Source organism: Sciurus carolinensis, chromosome 12 (assembly GCF_902686445.1).
Source record: "Sciurus carolinensis chromosome 12, mSciCar1.2, whole genome shotgun sequence".
Lineage (NCBI taxonomy): Eukaryota > Metazoa > Chordata > Mammalia > Rodentia > Sciuridae > Sciurus > Sciurus carolinensis.
Window position 1 is genome coordinate 114773235 of NC_062224.1, and position 25773 is coordinate 114799007.

At 51.5% G+C, this 25773-nt stretch overlaps 1 protein-coding gene across 1 annotated transcript; it reads right to left on the reverse strand.

Annotated features, from left to right (window-relative positions):
• Window positions 1-1000: 1000 nt before the first annotated feature.
• On the reverse strand, window positions 1001-25023 carry Tbx19 (T-box transcription factor 19). Its single transcript, XM_047521458.1, has 8 exons — window positions 24827-25023; window positions 16995-17259; window positions 15546-15680; window positions 12209-12270; window positions 10394-10455; window positions 7959-8147; window positions 4946-5081; window positions 1001-1295 (listed from the first exon to the last, which is right to left on the reverse strand). Exons 1-8 carry the CDS (start codon window positions 25021-25023, stop codon window positions 1001-1003), a joined length of 1341 nt encoding a protein of 446 aa, XP_047377414.1.
• Between the last annotated feature and the right edge of the window lie 750 nt (window positions 25024-25773).

Below are 25773 nucleotides of genomic sequence, written 5' to 3' on the forward strand. Positions count from 1 at the left end.
CTGAGCCCTGCCTCCCAGCCGCCCCACACTGTCCCCTCTGCATACACCACACTTCACACAATTCAACGCAGCAAATGTTTATTGGGCACCTACGAGAGTCAAGGCATATCATACCAGGTGCTATGGGGCACAGAGATGGGGAGGCAAGCCTCACCTTGAGAGGCTGACAGTCCAGTGGGGGAGACTCGCTCACAGGCGGAGAGGCAGAACCCGGGGAGCTCTGGGACAGGGGTGGAGGTCAAGCAGGCCCACGCAGATGGTTGCTGTGGGGGAGCGGCGTTCCAGCAGTCCTGGGAGGGGACCAGGGCTCCCAGAGGTGGACTGGAGCCAGGAGGACTCCTTGAGTCCCAAGGGGGCGAAGAGGAGGGACTTGCCGTGGTTGCTCCGAAACAGAGAGCCGAGGGCTGTGGTTGGACCAGGGAGGCCGCAGGGCTAACAGGGAGCCAAAGCTGGAGAGCGGGGCGCAGGCCAGATGGCGAGAAGCTCCACGCGGTAAGGAAATCGGCCCCGCTCTGCAGGCAGTGGTGCGCCACGGAAGGGTCTGCGAGGGAGTGGCAGGATCCATGTCCTCAGCTCTGGGCACACGGCTGTGAGGAGCACATTTCTCTCCAAGTGCTGTGCATTCTTGGCACAAAGCACACCAGCCTGGCCTTGGACCACAACCTCCCTGGGCTGCCCACAGCTAGGAAGCAGTGGCCCTGCTAGGTTACGAGAGCTGGCTTCACCTAAGAGAGCAGGAAGCCAGGCTCTCCAGAGCCACCTGAGAGCCGGGCGCAGGGCACCAGGAAGGCACGAGGCAGACCTCGGTCACCTAAGCGTGGCAAGGATGTGCTCGGGGAAATCGGGAGAGCCAACACGAGAGGTGGGAGATGCATAACCAACGTCACCCAGCCAAACCATCCCCAGGGCTTCCGGTGGCCCACCTGACCCTGCAGGATGGACCCCGGGATCAGAGCAAGGGCTTCTAGGTGCTCTGCTCATGGAGGCTCCCGGACCCCGCCTAGCTGTCCAGAGAGGAGGGGGAGTGGCGCCCACCCCCTCCGGGGCCACCCCAGCCTGGGAAGGGATGCGAGGCCACTGCTGTCCAGGTGGACACCGCAATGCTGGTCAGTGAGGGCTCCCCCAGGACCTCCACGCCAGCTGAAGCCGGTGCCTGGATGGGGACCCCCGAGGGGGGAGAGGTCACGGCTGGGTTACCAAGGAGAAAGGCTCCTGGGGTGCTGGCGTGGGCCTCCGGGCCTGACCCAGCAGGGCCCCCGCCTCCATTGCTGATGGTCCAGAGGCAGGGATAGGAGCTGCAGAGGAGAGAGAGACTGTCAGAAGGCACACCAAGGGAGGTTCGCCACCAGGTGGGCACAAGCACAGCTCTGAGAAGGGCCGGGGCAGGAGAGGGCTCTGGCCAGGCTGCATTTCCAGCGAGGGCACAAACTGGCCCCATTGCTGCAGAAAAGCCAGAGAAGACATGAGGTGTAGGGGAATAGAATTAGCTGTCCTGACACCTGAATTCTGGTGCTGGCCTCGCCACTAGCAAGTTATTCCATCTGCAGCACAGTATCTCATCTCTCTGGGTCTCACTTGCAGCCTGTATAAAATAGGTAGGGCAATGCAAGGAAGGATCTGAACTATAGACTCTGTGAGAATGACCCCTCCCTGGCCAAGAGGCTGGTGGAAGCCCTGGGTTTGAGTCCTCCCTCTACCCACAAGGCCCTGTGGCCTTGAGCAGAGTAGTTAATAACTCTGAGTGCCTGCTCCTTCATCTTCAAGGCTTGCAGTGGTGATCTTACATACCCTAGAGACTGTTGCAAAGATTAAACAAAAAGGTAAGTATATGGTGTCTGTGACCATTTGACATGTTTGACTCCATGGAATGGTATAGACCAGGATCTATGGGCAATGACTAAACGGACTCCCCTTTACCTTGAGAGTGCATGTTACCCAGGAAATACTTCTCCCATGGGACCACCCGCCTCTGTACCCATCAGCACTTGCTTAGCATGACATGTCTGGCAATGCAGAATGGCAGTTCTGATATGGTGAAAATTGCTCTCTTTTGATTCCTATTTCTCCTAAACAATGCACCATGTGAACAGTGATGTCGACAGTGGTCGTTTAGATGTTAGTAACCATTCTTCAGTTTGTACTTAAGTAAGGTCATTTTGATCCACTTCCCCCTCTGCTAATGATTTCAGATCTCATGATGTTAGTTTGTAATTTTAATGTACTGACTTATGGTATAAAAGCCCTACAACCCTGTGCTCGGGGCTGTTCTCCCAATAGCCATTTTTGGGGCATTGTGTGAGACAGTCAGCCAGCGGCTAATCAAGACTCTCTAACTTGGACTTCTCAGTGGTGATCGGCCTGTTCTTAAGTTGTGCCCACAACAGTGCCTAGCACGTGGCATTCGGTGAATGGCGGTTGTTATCATGACTCCTCCTTCTCCTGGTCTCCACCAGTCAGCTAGGGTCCCTGGCAGGAACCTGATGCTGGACCCCTGCTTTGCCATCTCTACTTCTAAGCATGGGTTCAAAATTTGCTTGCCCATTGGAATCACCTGGTGAGTTTAGAAAAGAAAAAAGACAGATGCCTGGGCCGCATCCCCCGGAGAGCCTCATTATCCGGTCTGGCAAGCCGCCCGGGTATCGGGAATTTTGAAAGCCTCCCACTTGATTGTAACGTGCAGCCAAGTTTGCACATTAATAATAGAGAACTCAGGTGCACGTGACTGAGTCAGAACAGTAGAGTAACTGCCAACGTGCAGCGCCTGGGGCTGGGTTCTCTCCGACTGTTGCTGCCTTGCCTGAAGGGGCCTCCTGGATAATTGATTCCAGTGACATAGTACAGATTCAAAACTGAAAGATGACTTGGTGAGACATTAGGTGACTGGTTTTAGGCCTAGAAAAAGCAGAATGTAAAAATGGAGGAACTTTGGATTATGTAGAGGGAAATAAGCGGGGAGGGAGCAGGAGAAGGAAAGATGGTGGAATGAGACAGACATCGTTACCCTATCTACATGTACGATTACACGAATGGTGTGAATCTACATCGTGTACAACCACAGAGATGAAAAGTTGTGCCCCATTTGTGTACAATGACTCAAAATGCAGTCTATAAAAATAAAATTTAAAAATAAGAAAGTAAAAAAAAAATTCCCCCCAAAAATCTTAGTATTATTAATAACATTTGATGACTATATTAGTATAAAGACAAATAAATTATTATTGCATATTTAAAAAGAAAATGACAGCTGCTGGTCACACGTCAGTGTGTTGGAATCAGCTGGGGACAGTGTTAAAATGCAGAACCCGTGGAGTGGGTCTGCACTGGGGCCTGAGAAGCTGCGTTTCTGACACGCTCCTAGGTGCTGCTGATGTTGCTGTGGCCCACAGGGTCCAGAGCTGGGCCACCCTGTGCAGCAGAGCAGACGCCTGGTCTGCTGAACTGTCCTCCTGAAACTCAGTCCAAACTGGGACACGTGGGAAGGATACCCTGCACACCAGATTTTAAAGACTCAGTACAAAATGTAACAAAAATCTCAATAAATTTTTTACATAAGGTGCATATGGACATGATTATATTTTGAATATTTTGCATTGCATAAAATACTAACAGGTTTATTTTCTTCTTTTTGAAATGTGACTAGTAGAACATTTAAGCTCACGTGTGTGGCTGGCATTTGCAGCTACTTTTTGTCTGTGGACGGGGCTGGTCTGGGTCCGAGGGAAGAGCTCTGCTTTGGGCCGGGGCCGGGTGTGAGAGAAGGAAGACGAGGGTCCCCGAGGGTACTGACAGTCACCTGCCAAGTTCTGCTCTGCACACTGGTGGAGATGCCTGGCTCCCAGAGCCATCTGCAGGGCGACTGTTGACACCTGCCTGACGCAGCAGATCAAGGTTACTCAGTGTGCACGGTGACCTGGAGCCCCTGGTTTTCACATGTCTTGGGGGACCCCGAAGGCCTCTAGTATTATGGGGATCAGACCCCAGCAAGCAGGGTGGGCTCAGAGAATGGAGGGGATGGGTCTCTGCAGGCTCACGTGGTCCACGCAGGCCTTTGGGACCTGAGGTATGGCACTGGCAGGAGGCACCACGGGATTTTGTTAGAGAAAAACAAGTGTTTTTGTCCATTTTAATCCCTCCTGGATGGTGTCAGGGTTCTTCATAACTGTGTGGAGCATCACGTGAGGTTCCCACAGAAGAGCTCTGCAGACAAAGCATCCTAAAGCACTTCTCATTCTGACCTCACGGTAGCTCCTCAGTAGATCTGACCATTGCAGCGACACAGGCAGGAAAGCCAAAGCTTGGTAAGGCTGGGAACCCGCCCAAAGTCAAAGGCAGCACAGGCAGATGGCGACCCAGCTGTCCGACTCCAGGCACCTGTTCTTTCCCCTCCACCAGGCTGAGGTGCTGAGGCCCACAAGTCAGAGCCGGACACAGGCCTCTGGGGTGAGGCCACACCTCGGGTCCCAGTGCTACACCTGGTCCTGATCCAGGCTGCAAGCCAGGTCCACACCGTGCCCCCTCTTAGAGGGGGAGACTTATGAGAATATGGACAACCTGGGACCTGGATTTCTCAGCATATTTTTACGTATTTCCTTTTCAGTCACCTATACTTGATGTCGTGTGTGTGTGTGTGTGTGTGTGTGTGTGTGTGTACCTTATTTGTTACAACCTCAGTTCAAAGTGTTTCTGACTGGTTCAAAAGATCCCAGGCCACAGTGTATTGCCCTTTTAAACATGAAATTCCTTGCTATACACAAAAAGAGCAGACGGCCAGTGGGTGCCTTCCCAAAGCCCTTCCTGCAGCCACGAAAAGTTGGCCCCCTTGTGTCTTCACATCCTAGCTGCTGAGGAGTCCGGACCTCAGCTGAGGCTGAGCCAGTCTAGCAAGAAGAAGGCACTGGGTCCCCAGAGCACAGATAACCTCTGGGAGCACCAACAGCAAGCTTACCTGGGCCCTGGGTTGACGGGTCCGTTGGAGTGGGGCACAGACAGGAGGCTGGCGTGCGGTGTGGCGGACAAGGAAGTCCAGCTGTCAGGTCCCGAGAAGACTTGCAGATTATTGCTTGAGCTTTCTATCAAATTCACTTTGGGGAAATAAGAAGTTAAACTGACGGGACACACAGAACAAATAAAGATGGTGACATCATCCTTGGGCAAAATATAACTATGGCCTGCACTGCAGGCACCGAGGGCTTGTTGGTCCTTTCCAAGGGAAACGGGAGCAGACAGGCTTGGGCTACCGAAGCAGCAGGTCACATCACAACCCCACCTCACAGATGGCCCCCAGGGTAGGGGCAGCTTGCCCTCTGGGACACGGATCTGCCCAGCTCCTTCTCCACATTCACCCCCCTTGAGAGTAGGCCAAACAGCTTCCCCTCAGTCAAAGGGCCTCGGGGGCCCAGAGATTTCTGAGGTCCTTATTCTCCTCAGTGACACCCGAGCAGATCTAAAGTTCTCGAGAACAGTGTCCTCTCACAGGAAGGAAGACTGCATGACCTCCCCGCATGTGGGGTCTAAAAACCTAGAAGACAGAGAAGCAGAGTGGCCTGGAGTACCAGGGGTGGACGCAGGGTAGCCCAGCGCACCGGGGGTGGACTCAGGGTGGCCCAACCCACCAGGGGTGTGGAGAAGGAGAAAGGAGGTTGGTCAAAGGACACGCATATGCAGGACTTTAGGGGAATGAGCCTCGAGCTCTAGCGTGCAGCACCAGGACTAGGTTTCTAAAACTGTGCTGCCCTGGAAATGTACTAAGAATATAGAGTTCAGGTACCTAAAAAAAAAAGTTAACTGTATGAGAAAATGGGTTTTTTGATTGGCTTGACTATGTATACTACACTGTACACCTTGAATATGTACAGCTTTATGAAGAAAGAAATAATAGTGTCTTATTTCTTTGACTCTTCATTTGTATAAACATGACTGTAGGGAGAGGGAAGGGAAGGGGGAGGGGGAGGGGGAGGAAGGGAAGAGGGAGGAGAAGAGGGAGGGGGGAGAGAGGGGGAGGAGAAGAGGGAGGGGGAAGATTCCCAGGGCCTCCCCAGCACCGTGGTGTGCGTGTGTCTCTGTGTCAGGAACGTGATGTCCACTGCCACAGTGCTGAGAGGTGGGACTCAGGAACCCTTGCAGGTGGGGGCGGCCACTGCGTGAGCCTGGGCCGGGAGCTGGTTCCTGACCACAGCATGGATTCGGCCCCACCCCACCTACGAGATGACTCCTGCCCCGCCTCCATCCAGCAAGAAGGCCCCCAGCAAAGGCTGGGTCTTGATCTTGGGCCACCCAGCCTCCAGCTGTGAGGAGGTACACGGTTCGGCACCAGAGGAGCCGAGACAGCGGCCCCGCCGCTCCTTTCACAGTCTGGCACCTGCCACCTCCTGGGGCTCAGCTCTGGCACCTTCCAGCAGCCCCTCCCTCTGCACTCTTCTGAGTCTGTTCCCCAGACAATGCAGGCCCTCCATCCTCCACGTCTGGCTCCCCCGTCCTCCGCCTGGAATGCCACATGTCCATCCTTCACCCCTGCCCAGTCCGCCTCCGACCTTGTCTACTGCAAGGCTCAATCTACATGGCAGCTCCTCTGGGCAGCCTTCTCTGCCTCACCAGGCAGATCCAGTGGGTCCGTTCTCTTCGTTCCCACAGCACCTTGTTTCTCAAGCTCTAAGGTGTCTGCGCATCTCCTGGGATCTTGTTAAAATGCTGACTTTGGTCCAGGAGGGGAGCCTGAGTGTCTACAGTTCTGGCAAGTTCCCAGGTGAGGCTGCAGGTCTGGCTGCATTTTATGATGGTTATTTATCTATTTGTGAAGTCCTGTGATTCCCCAGGGAAGCAGCTGGATATTCCTCCCGTCCTGTCCCACCACCGACAAGAACCAGGGGCAGAGCAGGTGCTCAGGAGAGGCGCTTTGTGTGCTGAGCCTGGGAAAGGACCCGGCAGCAGAGTGAGACACACTCTGAGTCCTTTCCCAGGCTCAGCACACAAAGCGCCTCTCCTGAGCTCAGTGTCCAGTATCATGAAGCCAAGTATTCTCCCCTCTGGGCAGCTGCTATTGGGGTTGCCAGCAGTAGCTGCCTGCGGGACATAGGGACAGGCAGCTGGTAACCAGGAAAGCCCTCGCAAAGGCAGAGCTTGAGGTGACACTGAGGGAGGAAGTGGACTGGGCTCTAAGCCCCCCACCATCTCCCATGCCCTGCACATTAGCTATTTGTTTTTTTTAACGTTGATCTCTTTGTATTAGAACAGGATCCCTATAATGGTCAGGTATTTAATTATTCTGTTCATGTGCCTAAAGCAGAGACTGGCACATAGTTGGTTCTCCATAAATGACTACTGCGCGAATCACTGAATGCTTCTCTCTCTCTCTCTCTCTCTCTCTCTCTCTCTTTCATCTGATAACCAGACAAGGTCTGGGTATACACATGGCCAAAGTAGATAAGATATCAGTGAGTGAGGAAAAAAACACACACATGCAAGTTATAGTGTCAGCTTTAAAAAACACCAGACTGCAAAAATGGTTAAGGCTGGGCTTGTACAATTCCAACTGAATCAAACTAAAGCTGGAATGCACAGTGATACGGCTTTCCAGAGACTTCCTATTTGTCCCCACCGTTCCCTGCACTGAGCGGATGCAATTTTTTAAAAAGCCACAGGAAGGCAGCATGCTGAGTATCGCAGACCCCCACCTAACTGGCCTTCAGTGATCAGCCTGAAACTGCTCAGCACCTCAGCACCCTGGACAAGGCCTTTTGCACCCACTAGAAACCAGGGGCCTAAGTGTTTGATGAAATAATAACAGAACTCTGAAACTCTCATGACTAGACCCCAGAGGTAGGTGTGTAACGACTGAACAATAATGTTTGATAGCATGTGCGTACAATAGAGGAAAGGGGTTCCCTCTTCAGACCCTTCTTTTCCCCGTTTATCTCTTCCCTGCCTCCACGCTCCAGGGCTTAATCAGCAGAACCACGCACCTGAGGGAGAGTGGTTCCTGTGCACATACGCAGAAGGATAGGGAGCCGGCCGGTGCCCTCGGAGTCCAGAGTAGTGCTCGCAGCCGTGGTGGGTGTGGGGAGCAGGCAGGGGCACGGGCGCCGCATACTGGTAACTGGCATTTCCTGCTGCGCACACGCCATCCGGATTGGAAAAGATCCAGCCTCCCACTGGAATAGACAAGAGGAAAATAGAGGGACTGGCACATAAAACCAGCTGGCCAGCTACCTTGCACAGTGTGTTTCTTGTGAATGACACTGACCTGCCCATGTGGAAATGTCACCACCCCTTCCCCACGAGCAAGTGACCTGATTTCCCTGGTGATGGCAAGTCCTATCAAAGTGTGCAAAACCACTATATTACACCGGGACTTAGCTATACAAAATACAACCCGAATGCAGAAGTTAACAGAAACGCAAAGACTACATAGCTTCTGGCTTCATTTCCTTACAATAAATGTGCATCTAGGGCCTTGGACCTGTGTTCAACTCACTGGCCTCCGCTGGGGGCTGCTTGATGAGGTGGCAAGAAAGGAGCCAAGCCGGCTCCTCTCCACCAGTGGGAAGGTGATGCCTTCCAACCACACACAGGATGCTCACAGCAGAGAAAGAGCCCTGGCCTCACACACCTTGGCAGCAAGTATTTTGCAAAATATTTCATAGAATTGGTTTGTGGCGATTCTGGACAGAAGATTCTACTTCAGGAGAGTTCCTGGGCAAAGACTGACACTTAGTAATGCAGGCCCCGAACTAGAAACACGGATTTCTACCAGATCCCAACTGGGATGACAGAGTGATTTAGACAAGGCCAGAGCTGCTCCTGAAGAACTTGGACCAAGCAATGTCACCTCAGTGATGTGGAAATGAGCTTGGAACTAGCACTCACAGCCATTACTTAAATACTCATAAAGTGTATGTAAGCAAATCTTACAAAGTGTGGGTTCAATTGCTCCTGACAATCCTGTCATCTTCCCAGGGTTGTATAAGCATACAACCCAAGGTGTCCCTATCCAAAGAGTGAGGTCAAAGTAGGCCACCCAAAAAAATATGCTTCTGTAGCATATTATGATATGGCCGTGCATCAGGGCTGTGATACAGGAGTAGTTCTGAAAGCTGTCCTTTTGTGGTGGAGGTGGACATTGTAATGGAAGTAGACAGTGGATATAAGCATTATCTGGACCTGCCCAGAGATTCCACAGGAGTCGCATAGTCTTCTGCAGAGATGACCTGTGCCACTTCATCTGCACAACAAGACAACCTCTGTTCAGTGCGTTTTCTTCCCTCCATCTCACCAGCAACCTCAAGTCCCTATTTCTGTAGTTCAAATGCTATTTAAGCTTCAACCATCTGGCACTTTCCTTGAGTTTCATATTTTGTGTATGGTTTTCATATTTCTGTACACTTACAAGTCTGTATGCTTTTTCCCTGTTAATCTATTGTTAGCTTATTTCATAGATCAACATCACTGAACCTTCAAGGGGAAAACTGAAAACTTCCCTACACTGAATAATAGACTCAAGATTCAGGCATCCAATGGGCAAAACCAGGCAAGACACCCCACCCCAGGACCAGTTTGCCACCTGTAATGCACACACCTTGAGAAGCTCGCCAAAAGACTGCGACATGTGAACTGTGAGGTGTGTCTCTGCATGTGGCACTAATCCAAACAAAAACTCCTTAAAAAGTCACTTTAAAAAGTGACTTTCCAGAAGTTATTTCTCCAAGTGGTTATACGACCATTTCTGATATGGAAGATACATTAAGGTTTAGGAGAAGAAGGAGTGAAGAATTCCATAGCTTTAAAATGGCAGCAGGGATCTTGGCAAGCCACTACAGTGGAAATTAAAGAGTGTGTGGGAGGGTTGACTTTTCCATTCTCGTGAGTTACTCGTGTAACCTCCGAGGACGGCCTCCCCCAGGAAGCCTCCTCTACCTACTGGGACATGGAGAGAGGTGCCCTGTTGGGAACATCCAACGCTGCCTTCAGAATCCCAGGTGTACTGCCCCAGCTTCCCCATGGCCTTTTGGTCCACAAATGCAGACTCATCCTCATCTGTGAGGCCACAGCCTGCCTGAGGCAAGGTGACCAACTCCAAAACTAGCAAATGTAGGAACAGGGGAAATCCAGAACTGACTAGAGAGGGTAAAGGTGGGAGATAAGCCAGAAGGCACTTTTAAGAGTCCTTAGCTTCACTCACATGAAAACCAGAGTTAAAAAATTCTTCATTTCCATTCTCACCTCCTGCCTAAGAGTTGTTTAGCTCCTTATGCCTGGGAACTCTGGAAAAGGCATGAACTTGTCTTGAGTGGAAGAAATAATCAGTGGAGTCTCAATAAGTGGTCAGGAAGGCTGAGTGTGCAGGGAGGTCACTCCCTGTGTGCCCAGAAACCTCCCACCTATCGTTCCCCCAACTCACGGTGAGAGTAGGCCACGTGCTGGCTCTCACAGACAGCCTCCGGAATGTCTTTGGGGTGGTTTCTGAAAGAGTTAGGAAAGTTACAGCTCATTGTACAAGTCCAGCATGAAGCATACCCCGAATTCTCTCAGGAGAGCAATATCCTTCTAAGAATAAGAGAAGCAAACTCCCCTTTCCTCAAAGCTAGTCCCTCCACCATCCTTCTTCCTCCAGGGCACTACTTCAACTTGTGCAGTTGCTGTGTGTATTGCAGATTTGCGGCTGTCCCCAGTGCCCTATCTACAGCCATCCCTATTCAGTTTGATCTTACTGGGCTATGCCTATTGCTCCTGCCTGGCACGATTCAGACAATAATAACAGCAGCTAAGATATGCATAGGTCTTTGGGACACAATTACATGTGATATTCTAGGCCCACCTATGACCCTGTGAAGGTAATGTTGCTATGCACATTCTGCAGATTAGAAAAGTGAATCTCAGGGAGGTGAACTGACATATGCAAGATCAAACAGCCAGGAACGGCAAAACTGGGACTCAAAGTCAGGACCTCTTACTTGAGGTTCCGAGCTCTCTTTATTATACCATGCTGCTATCATTTTGGACCCTAAAATGGTGGCCAAGATTCTGTCATCTCACACATCAGCTTGTCCTTTGGGACTTCAGTTATCTGAAAAAGTTATAAGTATGTCCTCTATATCATCAATATTTATTCAAGTATTGAACAGAACAGATTCTTGTGTGACATCTTTATAAGCATCTATCCATTAACCCAGAAACTTCAAAATGAAAAGGAAGATTAGACAGTTTTAAAAATAAGTGAACATATTAGAAATTCAGACAATAAAATCTGAACACTTCAAAGGATAACATATTTAGACTCCAAGTCTTGCAAATAGAAAAGTCAATGATCAGTCCCACTATCCACTATTTTACCAAAGAATGGGAAGGAAAGGTAGGGAGACGGCAAGGCACTGACGCAGAGCGCTGGAGTCCTCACTCATGTTTGGAGATAAGGTGTCCCCAGAAGCTCAGGTGTTAGGCCATGCAGGAAATGACTAGGTGATGAGCTGCAACCTCACCACTGGATTAATCCACATGATGGGCTGATAATCCGATGGACTCCTGGGTGATAACTAAAGGCAGGTAGAGCGTGGCTGGAGGAGGTGGGCCCCTGGGGACTGGTCTTGTTGCTGCTTCTCCCTCTGCTTCCTGGCTGCCACAAGGCGGACGACTTTCCCCTGCCACCGCCCTTTTGCCATGAGGTCCTGCTCATTTCAGGCCCAGAATGATGGCGTCCACCCCATGGACTGAGCCGCTGAAACTGTGAGCCCAAAACAGACTTTTCCTCCTCTAAATCGTTCTTGTCCCACATTTTGGTCACAGTGACAAAAAGCTGACTAGCACAGCCCCAAGTCCCTGATACTCTTCTTCTCCCTCCTGAGAAACTCGAGCTTCCCACCATTACCTACCTTTCCTAGGCTAAGTGTGGTTTTAAAAAATACGAACTTATGAAAAACACATTACTCAGAGACAACTGGGGAAAGGGCACAGTGAATTATTTTGTAAATCACTTTTTTAATGTGGTTGTGTTACTTTCAAGAATCTGTAGTAAAACAGAGCCAGCAGAACAGTGCCTGTGAGCAGTCCTCTGGGACCCTGTTACAAGGAACAGACAATTGTCATCCAGTTGCACTTTGCTAATTTTATTTAAATGAATATTAAATAAAATTAATTAATGAGTTCCTTTCCAGACAATTGTGAGCTCCACACTTGCAGAGGTCAGTTCATAAAAGTTCACTGAAATTTCTCAACTCACCGCTCCTTGGCATCCAAGAAGGCCTTGGCAAAAGGGTTGTACTTGATCTTGAGAGCTGTTATCTTGCATTTGCAAAGACAAGAAGCGTCAGTGAGAGTGGAAGATGCACAGGCCCAGCGACCCCGTAACCTTCAGCTGAGGTGCAGGAGCAGGAGGGCTCCTCTCCCCTCCTCCTCCCTCCATGCTCCCCTCTTACCCTGCACTAGGGCTCCGTCGCCCGTCCCTGGCACAGGACCCCATTATGCCATGAGGCGAGAATGATAAGGGCCTTGCCAAGGGAGCGAAGAAGGGCCACGTCAGAAGGAGCAACGCCCGGAGGCGCCAAACCCAAAACTCCTTCTTCTGCTCACTTTTTCAACAATCAGCCACATGAGTCCCTTCTTATGACTTGGAACACAGTCAGGAGGGGTGCAGCTGTGACCCCCTGGAGAGCCCAGCGCCCGTTCCCTCCCTCCCACGTCATCATTGCCCACTGAGCCACGTGAGTGAGAGGAACACTGTGGCCCCAGCCACCACCACCGTGTTAGGGTTAGCTGCTCCCTTCTCAGAGCCCCTGATGCCGGTCATGGAGAGAGAGAGAGAGAAAAAGGGAGGGGATGTCTGCTTTTTAATCTCCTCCCGCTGGGGTACAGATGCCTTGAGGGAGGGGTCCACAGCTGCGTTATTCACTGCAGCCTCCCAGCGTCGAGAACAATACCCAGCATGTAGAAATGCCCAACACCCAAATATTGAAAAAACTATGTCAGCAAGAACCTCAGACTTTCTGGTGGAAGGAAGAAAAATCAGATAAAAGCACAGTTCTCTCTCTGGTCCAGAACTTGTGGGAAGACACCAGGAGAACGAGGGAAAGGAGCGTGGGAGTCATAGAGGTAGGCCGGGCCCCTCTGCTGGCTAACCCTGGAGAGGTCAGGGAAAGGAGAGCTGGTCATGGGTGCCCGGCCTCTCACCCACTGCAGCACCCTCTCACCTCTCAGGGAAACCCGGGACAGAGGGAGCTTCTGGGGTTGGATTTTGCAGAGCATGATTGCCACTGGGTACGTTCAAGACCCTGAAGCAGCCGAGTCAGGCTGGGGAGTTGCTGCAGGGCTCACCAGAGCCGGCAGGTGGTTCAGAGAGAACTAACTGTCCAGCACCTGCAGTCAGATGGCAAGGGCCACCAACAAAGAGTGCAAGCAGATGTGCAGGGACAGGGCACTGCCTGGACACCAGAGGAGACCAGGATGCTTCCCAGAGTTCAAAGGCTACACCCTCCCGTTTTGGACCCAGACTCCATGCAGGAGAGGGAGACCCATCTGAGAAACTGTGGACCGTTATCCTAGAAGGACTGAGCGCCCACTGAGGACTGTTGATTTCTGCTCCCACTGACCTATGCACGGTTTCTACCAAGAGGCCGAATACCTTCTAGAAGAACAGCATGTCTGTGCTGTGAGCTCAACCTGCAACTTCACTTCACCTGTCAGCACTAAAACTCTAGTTTCCAGCTCTGATGATCAGCAGATTTTTCTAGGGAAAACTTTAAAAACTATACACTCCAAGCACCACCTTTGGAGACTCTTGGTTGGCCAGATGGGAGCCCAAATTTTTTATTTTAAACTTCCAAGTATAGAAATGTAGATTAAAACAAGAAGAAGAGGGCTGGGGAGATAGCTCAGTCGGTAGAGTGCTTACCTCTCAAGCACAAGGCCCTGAGTTTGATCCCCAGCACCGCAAAAAAAAAAAAAAAAAAAAAAAAAAAACAAGAAGAAGATACAACCACTGTTGATAACGGTGTGGGAGCTATCAATGCAATGCCTTTTTGAGGGAAGAAATTTGGCACCCTCATTAAAATCCTAACATGCATCCCCCTAAAATCCTAACAGACTCCCCTAAAATCCTAACATAGGCTCCCCTTCCCTTCCTGAGAGGTTGTCCAATGCAAGTAAGCAACAGTAGATCCCCCAGGATATTCTCTGCAGCACCATTTACAATAGAAAATAAAAGGACAGGAAACGGCCTAATGGTCCATCAATGGGGGCTGGTTACAGGGAAGGCGGTTTACCATGCGCAGGGAGATGGGCCTGAATGCAGTCACACGGAAAGGTGTCCCTCATACACTGCTAAGTTTTTTTTTTTTTTTTTTTGTGGTACTGGGGAATCGAACTCAGGGCCTTGTGCTTGCAATGCAAGCACTCTACCAGCTGAGCTATCTCCCCAGCCCCACTGCTAAGTTTTAAAAAGAATTTTTTGAACTAATATATATGTATATAAGACAAGCCAGTTTACATAAGGAAATCTATGTTTGCATATATATTTATATACGTGTAGTAAAGGTGTAGAAAAAACACTTTAAGCTCTTATTTGTAGCATCCATGAGGAGTGGGATTCCAAAGACAAAAGAAAAACTACATTTTTACCTTGTATTTTCTCATTTTTACTTCATGTATTTCTATACTCTATTATTATATGCTTTTTAAATAGATACATATCACCTTCTATTTTCCATAATTTTATCAGAAAGAATTCAATGCCCCCAGGTGTTGCTGGTGGTCAGTGGGTCTGGGGACCCCTTGGGAACATGAATCCTAGCTACTCGGTGTTCGAGTCACTAGACCAGAAAACACCTAAGCACCTCAGCAAGCGTCCTGACAGACAGGACAGACAGCACAATGGAACCCAAGAGTGAGTTCAGGCTGGTCCCAGACCTGCTTCTAGAGCAGAGCCGGCCATCCCGGCGCCGGGTCACGGCACCCTCCAGACGCACCCGGCTCTGCGCAGGACAAGGGCACCGCCAGGCCCACAGCAAAGACCCTGAGTTCCACAGAACTTGGAGTTCGATATCACACAACTGTCTTCTTGGCACCAGGAGAGGGTGTGTTGGCAGGTGCCAGAGTTTGGATTCAAGTGTCCTCAAAGGCCCCCTGGCGAGGCTTGGCCCCTGCCTGGCCCTGTGGAGGTGGCCTCCGGGGAGGGCTTCAGGTCGCCGGGTCCCTGACCCCCCTCACTATTCTCGCTCCACAAGTGGTTTTGTGCTGCCACTATACGTGCCAGGCCCACAGCAATAGGGTCACGTGGTCACAGGCTGGCACTCCGAAACTGAGAGCCAAAACAAACCCTTCCTCTTCATTCGCTGTTTACTTTTTCCCTCGGTTATTTGTCACAGTGACAGAAAGGTGACCAGCACACAGGCCTTCGGCAAACAGACTAGAGGGAGAGGAGGCAGCACCCGTCACGTGGCTTCTCTCTGCTGCAGAGTTCTAAATCCTGGAAGACTCGGCCTCCACCAAGCGGCTCGTGGCCGTAAAGCATGTCCCTCACGCTCTGCCACACTCCCCCGGTGACAACTGCACACACGACTTACCTCCTCGTTCTGATAGGCAGTCACCGCTATGAACTGGGTTTCCGGGAAGGAGCAGTTCATGACCATTCGGTGGGCACCTCCCACGCGCACTATGTGAACCTGGGGTTCGTATTTATGCAGGGAATTCAGCATTATCTGTTGAGGTGGGGAAAGAAGGTAAAGAGAAGCCCAGCCCGGCCCGGCGCGTCACGGCGACAAACCAGCCAGCACTTTTGGTTGGTTCCAGGACCGGGACCCAACTGCATCAGGGACACACAGGCAAAGTCCTGGGTCACCAGCGCTGCCCCACACCTGGGAATTGTCTCAGAAGCTCCTGGGGAACATGACACGGACCCTTATATAGGGGTCAGGGGAGGGGGCTGGAGAGGAGTGGCCCCTAACTGCCCGGCATTCTGTCCACATCCTGGCTTCCCTTCTTCTTCCCGTTTCCAGCACAATGTGGATCTCAATCCATTAAGGCACATTTTTCCTTTCATACGAAGGATCCTAACAACTCAAAATGTTGGCAGTGTTGGCTGCGTTCTGTAAGTGACTGAAGGGAAAGGAAATCTGGCACCCACGGCTGTACATAACCCATTCTTTACGATTCAAATGAAAGGTCATTGAAAGCCCCACACTGTGAAATCTGGTAGGCAGCAGCACTTAGCTTTTCAGCGTCCTGTTTTAATAAAGAATGGGAGCCTTCCGGGTGTCACAAAGACGGGGTGGCAGCGCCAGCTCCTCCTACAGCGGGACAGTGGTCAACCCAGACAGCCCAGAGAACAGAGGCGGCCACAGCTCGGGCACAGCTGAACAAAGCTGAACCTGGGCGGGAGGCCGGGCCTCCTCCTCCCAGCCCTCCAGGCCTGGCCACCCGGTGGGTAGTCACCAACAGCCTCCTGGCACTAGTAGGCACGATCCCACCGCACAAGTTGAGAGGAACAAGCCCCCGGCCCACGTTTATCCCAATTGGAGCGACCTTAAATAAAGCCTTCCTGTTGAAGGTTTGTTTGGATGACTTCTTTTCTGAAAAACCAAAGCTGATTCAATAATCTATTGATAATTATCGTAATGCCCAAGCCGAGGAAGTAATTATTTCATTTAGGAGCAGCTTTTTATTAAGGTATTTGTCTATTGCCAACATGCCACTTACACCAAAAAAGGGGAGAGAGAATAACAAAACCCTGGTGCCCACAAACACCCCCCTCCCGGCTGGGTAAGAGCAGCCCACAAGACACAACTATGAAAAGAGGCCCTGATGGTTAAGTAAACGAGGCGCCCTCTCCTCCGCCTCTCCACGGCAGGAAGTCCATTAAAACCGAAAGCGCCAATTAAGAGCTGTTTATTCCTGTTTACATTTGGACTCCAGGGAATAATTGGCTTCTGTGGGAGAAGAGGCTGGTGAGGACCCCTCTAATTGCCTAAATGTACCCTTGATATTTCTCGATGGCGCTGGGGCGGCGGGCCTACCTGCCCACCTCCGTTGAGCTTGTTGGTCAGCTTCACTTTGCTGAAGGAGATGGGAGCCTTCATCCAGTGGGCCCCGAAATTCGGGGAGTCGGGGTGGATGTAGACGCAGCTGTGGCTGGAGACCTCTGGCTTGCCCGCGGGCACCCACTCGCCATTGACGTACTTCCAGCGGTGGCTGTCCGTGGGGACAAAGTCCAGCAGGAGCGAGTACATGGCATTGGGGTCCAGTCCCGTGACACTGATCTTTAGAACAGGGAACATCCGTCTGAAAAGGAAAAGGAAAGGAACTTAGCCACAGGAGGGAGAGCAGAGGGACTTCCAGCGGCCCGGGTCTCAATGCTGAGGCTTCCCGGGAGTGTACGGGAAGGGAGCCCGGTAACAGGGGACAAGCCCTGAGCGAGCCTCCTTCCACAACGCCGGGGGAACCTGGAGAGGACAGTGCGCTATCAGACACCGGGTCCTGCGTGGAGCTTCTTCCAGGACTCCCCTGGCAGGCTGATGCCACACGGGGCCCTTCCCAGCTCACCGAGTCCCCTTTCTGAGTGGGGGTAGGGGAGCCACCCTCTGGGGCAGTGGAGCCACCCTCTGAGCATCTCGTGGGGATCCGGACATGCCCACACACACCTCTCACAGGTATTTGGAGAATCAGATGTCTGGCTTCTGATTCCAGAGCATCTTCACCCCCAACAGGACCCCGTGGCCATAGCAGTCGCTCCCAAGTCTACCCAGAAAGAAAAGCAGCGGGCAGGAGCTGCCACCGCAGGCAGGAAGGAGGCGGAGTGGAGCCCTGGGCCCTTCCAGTTGCCAAGGTTGCTACCTAGGGAAGGTCCTGGAGTGGAAGCGGGGCTGCCACCTCAGGGCTGGGGTGCGATGGCCACATACCAACACTGCCGAGTGCTCATTAGCTGCCAGGCACAGGAGCGGGCGCTTTGAGAATTAACCAGCTCTCGCGATGAGCTCATGAGACTGACTCGGAGTGTTCAAGGATAAAAAAACCTGGTTTAAACAGGAACCTTGTGCACGAACTGGCCTGCCAGGTGTGCAAACTAAGTGGAATTCAGGGGAAAACGCATCAGAGGACGCACTTCGAATCTAAGCTGGAGAATCCAGCTTCCGCCCCTCCGCCCGGATGTGACGGCTGCACTTCCCATTACCCAGCCTGGCAATCCTCCCAGGTGCCTGTGTGGCACCCGTCTTCCCTGCTGTGTTTTCCTTTGTTCTTTCTTCGACAGAAAAAATTGTCTGTTTCTTTCTCTTGATATCAGATTAGACTATTCCTGTTTGCTAAATGTTTTCAATTATTTTAATAGTATTGAGCAAGGGTAGGCAACAGAGGCCATTTGCAAAAATCATAAAAAGTGGGCATTAGGAATAATTACAGGGACCACGTAGGGTCCTTTGGGACAGTCAGGAGTCTGACTTTTTTGCAGGAGATGCACAGAGAAATGGCCTGTCTCTGGGTTCTGTGATTTCTGTAAAGTGCTAAAGGATTTTACTTTATTATAAAACACACAAGAGTGACGTGAGTATAACTGTCATTTCACACACCAAATGTAAAAGTGCAAAGGTTTTCTCCATGGGAATGCACAGCGCACACAGTTTCAGGGAGAAGGCGAGTTCCGAGACCCAGATGCTCCCAGGCCGAGGAGCCGAGTGCCTGTGCTGCGGCTCACGCTCCAGAGCATGCAGTGTCTCCACGCGCCACGCTGGAGGGTTCTGGAAGGTGCAGCGTGGGTCTCAGGGACAGTTGACCAATGGTCATGTGCTGAGCTTACTCTACACCCAGGACTTCGGGTGCACTCTGATCCAATCTCAGTCCCACCCCAAGGTGCAGAGGTTTGTTTGTTGACCAGTTTTATAGCTGAGGCCTTGGGGTCAGGATGTTTGCTGTACCCCCCTGTTTTCTCTTTATTGTGTTCACTGCTCCTTATTTTCACTCTTTTTTGAAACTTCTAGAAAGTTAATAGTTCGGGTCCCATTAAAAGAAAGAGTCCCCTCAACGCTTTCCCAGATCTCAGTACCTAATCAGAGATTTGTCTTCTCTTTAACATAAGAGTTTTGCGCGCCTGCTGCAGGCCAGGAGCCGTTCTAGTGGGGATTCAGTGACAATCACAGACCCAGTGTCCTGCTCACAAAGCTCACTTCCTAACAAAGCCTACCTCCTTCAAACCAGGAATGGAACTGACCAAGTCACATTATCTGCATGCATAAGTATGCCAGGAGGAAGCCTGTTCCACATACACCAGGGAACACGAGCCAACAGAAGGAAGACCACGGGAGTAGAGGACACCCCTGCCGAGGGCAGGAGGCACGGCAGCCCCAGGACTGGAACGGGGCAAACCACGTCAAACCATTCGTGAGCATGTGGAAATGAACCCCAAGTTTACGTAGAACGACAATGCACTAACAAACATTACTTCAGAAAAATGCAGCACAGTCTGCCAGTCTCCCCATGTCTTTGGTGCCCTTCGATGGACTTGACCATCACCATGTCATGCATAGGACACCCACTGGTGCACAATTGGTGTGTACCAGTGGGTAGCCCATTAAGCAGAGGTCCCTCGGTGGCTTACCCTTTCATCCTGCAAAGGACCGGGATGGATTTTAATTTGGGATAATTATGAATAAAGCCTCCATAAGCATTTACATATAAAAATGTAAATGAGTCGCTGCTTTTAGCATACAAGATAATTTTAGATTATCAGGAACCAAAATGGGTAGAGTCACAGATGGGGGCTAAGGGGCAAGGGGCACGTTAGCCGATGGGGAAGGACCTTAGGTCAGTTCAGAAGCGACGCTGGAGCCAAGACCTGCGTAGGGAGAAGGATGGGTCATGCAGAACCCCTCAGAGCGGTCCTGACCGCGCCGGAGCAGCAAGCACACAGCCCGAGCGACCCATGGCTGTTCTGCTGAGAAGCTGAAAGAGGAAGTCAGAGTGGCTGAGGCAGAGGGAAGGAACCTGCAGACCCCCACCCCACTTCCCAGGGGTCGGAGGGCCCCCTGCCGCTCCGCCCTGAGGAGCCGGGTCTCGCAGACCGTGGCTGGACGCCTCAGTGCAGAGTCAGGAAGGCGGCGTGGCAGGTCCTCCACTCGGCACGCACAGCTCCGAAGCTCCCGGACGCTCAGCGTCACCAACCACCAGAAGCCCAGGCCAGCACCGCCTCACACCTGGGGCTGGCTGTGGCAGAAAACCAGGAGTTCCGAGTCACTGAGGACGCAGGGAAGCCCGAACCCTGGGCCTCGCTGGGGTCACGCCACGTGGCGCAATGGCCCTGGGAAACAGTGGGCAGTCCCTCACCAATTATAGAGAGTGGCTGTCCACCCTGCACCCACACCCGCACTTGCCAGGAAGAAGTAAGAAGGCCCTCACGGGTGCGCGCACAAGCACCGTAGCAGCGGCAGCCCCACAGCGAGAGGCCGCAACCCAACGGCCACAGCGGCGCACCTGCGGGAAGGGGTGCGCCCTACGCAAAATGCCACGCGGCCACGAAAAGCAATGAAGTACTGACGCGCCTGGAAGACGCCACGCCTCGTGAAAGCACCCACCACACAGCAGCCCAGGCTGCGGACTCTCCAACGGGGCATTCAGAGCAGGCACGGCCCAGAGGCAGAAGGACCCATGGTCTTGGGGCTGGGGAGCCATGGCGGGGGTGGTTTCTTTGGGGGTAGTGAGCATGTTCCACAGTTAATTGTGGAGATGGATGTGCAGCTCTGTGAATCCACTAAACAGCACCGAACTGCACACTTCAAGAAGATGATTCATGTTCTGTGATTATATCACAATGAGGCTATTAATAAAAACGAAGCCAAGGTCCCTCTTCTTGGTAGGAGGACACCTGAAGGAGGCTGCAGTGGTCGGTTGCTCTGTGTTCCTCCGTACTCCGTTTGTCAAGAACCTTATGATCATTCTCGTTTCCTTGTCCCTCCCCGGATGAACGAGGACATGGTGTGCACCTTTAATCCCCGTTATGCAAGGAGGAGTGAGCAGGTCTAGACCCGCCTCTGAGCTAAGGTCCTCTCCCACCTACACCCCCTCGGTCTGGCCTCACAATGACCTTGGCACATCCTCTAGAGACACTCTCTACCTGTGGTCACCTCTCAGGGCCAGGCTTTGTCGTCAGGGACAAACTGCACTTCTAAGCAAGCTGATTTTTCCATTTTCTCTCCCAAGCACAGAGAATTCCGAGTCTTTGAGAGGTTTAGAAGCATGTAAATCAGTCGTAGCTCTCAGCATAACTTCACTTCACCCACCCTTGAAAGAAAGCTTCCTGGGTGGCAAGGCGACAGGTGAGTACCACTGGAGAACCACAGGGGGTTGGTGCTACACCCTTGGCTCCCTGCTGCTCGGAGCCTTTCCAGCTTTTATGTCACCTGGAGGCTCTGCCGAGCGAGGTCTGCAGGAAGAAGGGCAGAGATGAGGCAGGATGTGTCGCCGGGCAGAGCAGAGACGACTAAGAGCTCAGTTCAGGAGGTTTCACGCACCAACACCCTCCTCCGTCTCCCTGCGGGATGGAAAGCACCAGCAGTGCACGCCAGCGCCTCTGGAGTAGCATGTGCGTGTGCGCCTGTTGTGTATGTGGCGCTCCAGGCTGCACACAGATGTTGACACTTCCACGAGAGAGAGCAGCAGGTGTCAATCAAAGACAAATCAAAGAGGAGAAAAGTGTGGCCTCAGGAAGCAGGCGGACCACACAAGCCATGGACTGTCCAGACGGGCTCGGGCTTGCAGGTCCTGCGAGTGGCTTTTCCTGCTGTCTCCAGCCCACGCTGGGAGCCACAGTCTGGGCTCGGCTTCCCCACACCCACACCCCCTACTAAGCAGCGACTGAAACTCGGGCTGCAACACTCACCTGTGACAGGCAAGGGACACACCAGGTACTTCAATTCCAATTCCTTAAAACCTACTCAAACCAAATTTAGTGAAGTCAAAATTATTTAACTGCACACAAATAGACATAAACTACAGCATTTCTCTCTCAGATGAAGACGTTAACATCGAAGAAAAACAAGTGCACGTGATTAAATTCTGCTATCAGAAATGAGTGTTTTCTGACACCTCCGTCCAGCTGGTAGCTGGAAGGCTGGAGGTGAACCGAAAGCAGGCTGGGCACACTCAGGTGACTCGGTATCCAGGGCACCCAGGTGTCCCTGCTGTATCTGAAAGACTGTGGAAATGAATGACTACAAGTTTTAAGTTTCAGAAAGAGGAGAAAAAGGGAGAAAGAGAAAAGGGAAAGGAAGAAGTAGGAAAGCAGAGGAAGGGGCAAGGAGGGAGGGAGGAAGGGGGCAAGCGGCCGGGAGGTGAGGATTCCCGCAGGGTCCCAGCTTCTGGGGATACTACGGAATTTCTGGGTAAAACCCTCTTTCTTCACTGCTTCCGATCAGTGTCTGAGCCAAGGCTCCTACCCGTGTCTGCAAAGTAGGTCAGCGCTGCAGGGCTGGCCTCAGCTCTCCGTGGGACAGCGTGGGCTGTCTGTTCCCCTTCACAGAGCTGCCAGGCCACCGCAGACAGCAGTCCTCTCACTACCCCTGTGAAGCTTTTGAGAAACCCCGAGAAGTCAGCCGGACCACAGGGCGGGCAGGTAATGAGAGTGGGAAGTTCTGGGCTGGGGACACCATTCTCTCCACAGAGCAGGGCCACATCCTGTGTGTGTCTGACTCAGGAGGGCCTGCCGGCCACCCAGCAGAGAAGCCTGGAAAAGGAGACATGGGATAAGTGACCAGGACGAAGAAGGAAAGGGGAAGTGAAGAAGAAGAAACCAAAAAGACGTGTTTATGTTGAGAAGGACAGGGTGCTTCTAATGGAATGGAGTAGAGGATTAAAGAGATGGGGACGTCCAGCCTAAGCCCATTTCATATTAAACACATCGATTTCTTCCAGATTTCTCTCCCCTCTTTATCTAAAGTATGAAGAAAACTTTCTATCTTCTGGAAAAATCTTGACTCTCAGGAGTCCGGGGTCCACAGTCCCTAAGAGAATTTCAGAAAAGTATTTCAGTTGTGGGAGGGAAAAGTGGTCCCACAAACAGAGGCAGCAGGAACCCCTCATGGGCTTCTCCTACAAAGAGTACCTTTCCCATGGTTAGTATGAAACGACTTCATGAGAATTGCAAATTTTAGATGTGGAAGAAATTTATTTAGGTGAAAAAGGTGAGAAACCCTCTTTTTAAATGGTAAAAGCACGTTTCTGACATAACTTCATTGCATTTTATGATGCCTCAGATATGCATTACTTAATCATTATTGGAATGGAGGATCTATACTTTATCAGTGATTATACTTATTTTTATTGTAATATAAGGCCATCTGAACAAACAGCTAGGGTGCAGCGAGGTATCAGTGTGACCCAACAAACCTGAAGACCAGTAAAGCAAGCTCTCCCTGTGGTCAGACAGTCAAGGTCTTACAGTTGCATCCTTGCTCATCTTGGGAAGAAAGAGACTGAAGCCATTTAAAAATGGGAGTGATTCCTTGAAGTTAAAAAATGTATTTTATATTTTTTTCTGCCAAAGAGATAAAAAAATATAAATATGGATCAAGAGAAAGAACAAGGGTACTTACAATTACAACTATTAAAAGCAATAAATCTGGGCTGGGGAGATAGCTCGGTTGGTAGAGTGCTTGCCTCACAAGCACAAGGCCCTGGGTTCAATCCCCAGCACAACAACAACAAAAAAAAAAAAAAAAAAAAAAAAAAAAAAGCAATAAATCTTCCATATGCCTTAAGTATCCCACTCATCTAGAAAGAAAAAACGTAAACATGGAGCCAGGCGACAGTCCTGCTACCCATAGAAGCGCAAATTCACAGGAATGCCCTTATTTATTGTCCAGCTTTCACTCATGAAGCACTTTGGCACCATGCAACAGCTTCCAAGTTCATGATCTGGACAAGGGACCGTTTACTTTCTATACTGTGTTTTATTAAGAAATCAGAAGCCAAGACTTCAGGAACGAAAGCATTTTGCACAGAGAAAAGCCGGCCAGAAGTTCAGCTTCCCTCCATGGCAAAGTATCTCTTAAGATGTCACCGGAACAGTCCTGACCAGGGCAACCCTGCAAAGAAACCTTAAGTGTCTCGTGGACCAAAAGATGAATGAGCATCACTGACCGCGGGGAGCCCGTTGCAAGCGGTGTGATTTTATTCCAAAGAGCAGCTTCTCCTCTCCTACGTGAAAGCCGCTTCTACCACCTTGACAGCCTGTAACAGACTGGATTCAACAGAATCCAAGAAATGCCAGCAGACATGTAGAATTAGTGGTGATTCTAGTTTGTTGCAGTGAGAAAAAGGGAGGCGACTTCTCTCCCAGGCAGTGACCTGCGACTTCACCCTCTCTTCCTGCAACTTCTGTCACGTACCACAGACAGCATCACAAACGGACCCTCCACCCATCACACACAGGGAAGCAGATGGAAGGGCAGGCAAGGAAATTAAATCTACCCTTTTGCTCCCACTCTTTAGCTGGTCAAACTTTTGCTGTACTTCAGAGAAAACCATTCAGCTTCCAAATAAACTGGACTTCAGAGTCTCTGAACAGAGGTGGAGCTCAGGGCTGCTCCTGAGCACAGTCAAAACTCAGTACTATTTTCTGATACTGGAGTGCACATCCCCTCCCCTGGGGCACAGCCCCTCTACAGTAATCTCCTGGAATGTCCCCACTTAAACACACGTAAGACCAGAGCTTCGCCTTCCCTTCTCTGATGATCTGAGAATTAATTAAGTGGGCCGGGGACAGCTGAGTGTTTGAAGGAAGAGTGGCAGCCTCTTGGACATGCAAGCCTGTCAGCCCCCTCGCCAGCGGGGTGTGCCCAAGCAGGGCGGCGGGTAAGCTCACCTGCCATTTTTGGTCACGATCATTTCGTTAGTGACTTCCTTGAACCTCTGCCAAAGGGGCGCGTCCTCCAGGGTGATCCGAAGTTGCTTCTCGGTGGGGTCGCCTTTCTCCCTCCCCGCCTGAAGCTCGCTCTCCACCACATTGAGCAGGCGGGAAACGGTGCCCTCGCTGGTCCTCTGCGCGCCCAGCTCGCTCATGGCCCGGCCCCTCTCAAACTTTGCCGAGAGCTCAGCACCTTGCCCGCTCCTAGCCCCTGCCTTCCCTCCTCGCCCACTTCCCAGCCCAGCTGGCCAGCGCCTGGGAGCAGGAGGAGGACGCCCCGGCTCCTGCCTGAGCTCCTAGAGTGACACCCCGTAAAGTCCCCAAATTATGCCACCAACCTGTTAAGCTTCAGTTGGGGAGCGGGGTGGAGGGAGGGGGAGAGGTAGGAAGAAAAAGCCCTCTCTTAATTACTCATTGGGTCAGGTGGAGACAGCCTGGCTCCCCATTGGCTGCCCTGCCTGGAGTAGCCGTTTAAGAAGAGTACTCCATCCAAATTATCAGGCTTTTATCTTGTTGTACCTGAAGAGGTCTAATCGGTGTATTGAGGACCATTTTCCCGTTAATTAAAATTATTCCAGGCCCAGACTGCAACAATCAGGCAAATCATGTTTGTGTGTAAATCATGGCACGTGGCACCTACAGGAAGAGGTTCTGGGGAGAATGGACCAACGTGGTGCCACCAGGCTGTCCTGATACGGCAGAGCCCAGAGCCCTCAGCTCTGCTTTGGGGCCCACGGACGTCGCGTCCCTAAGAGAAGACCCGTGTCTGTGGGGGGCGGGAGGTACCAGGCCAAGCAGCCCGACTGTCCTGGAGGATAAGGAGACCTCTGTGTGCCAAGGGTGAGGCCTCTGCCCGCAGCCTGTCCCCTGCTGGCCACCTCTCTCCAGAGGGGTCCCACCCTTCT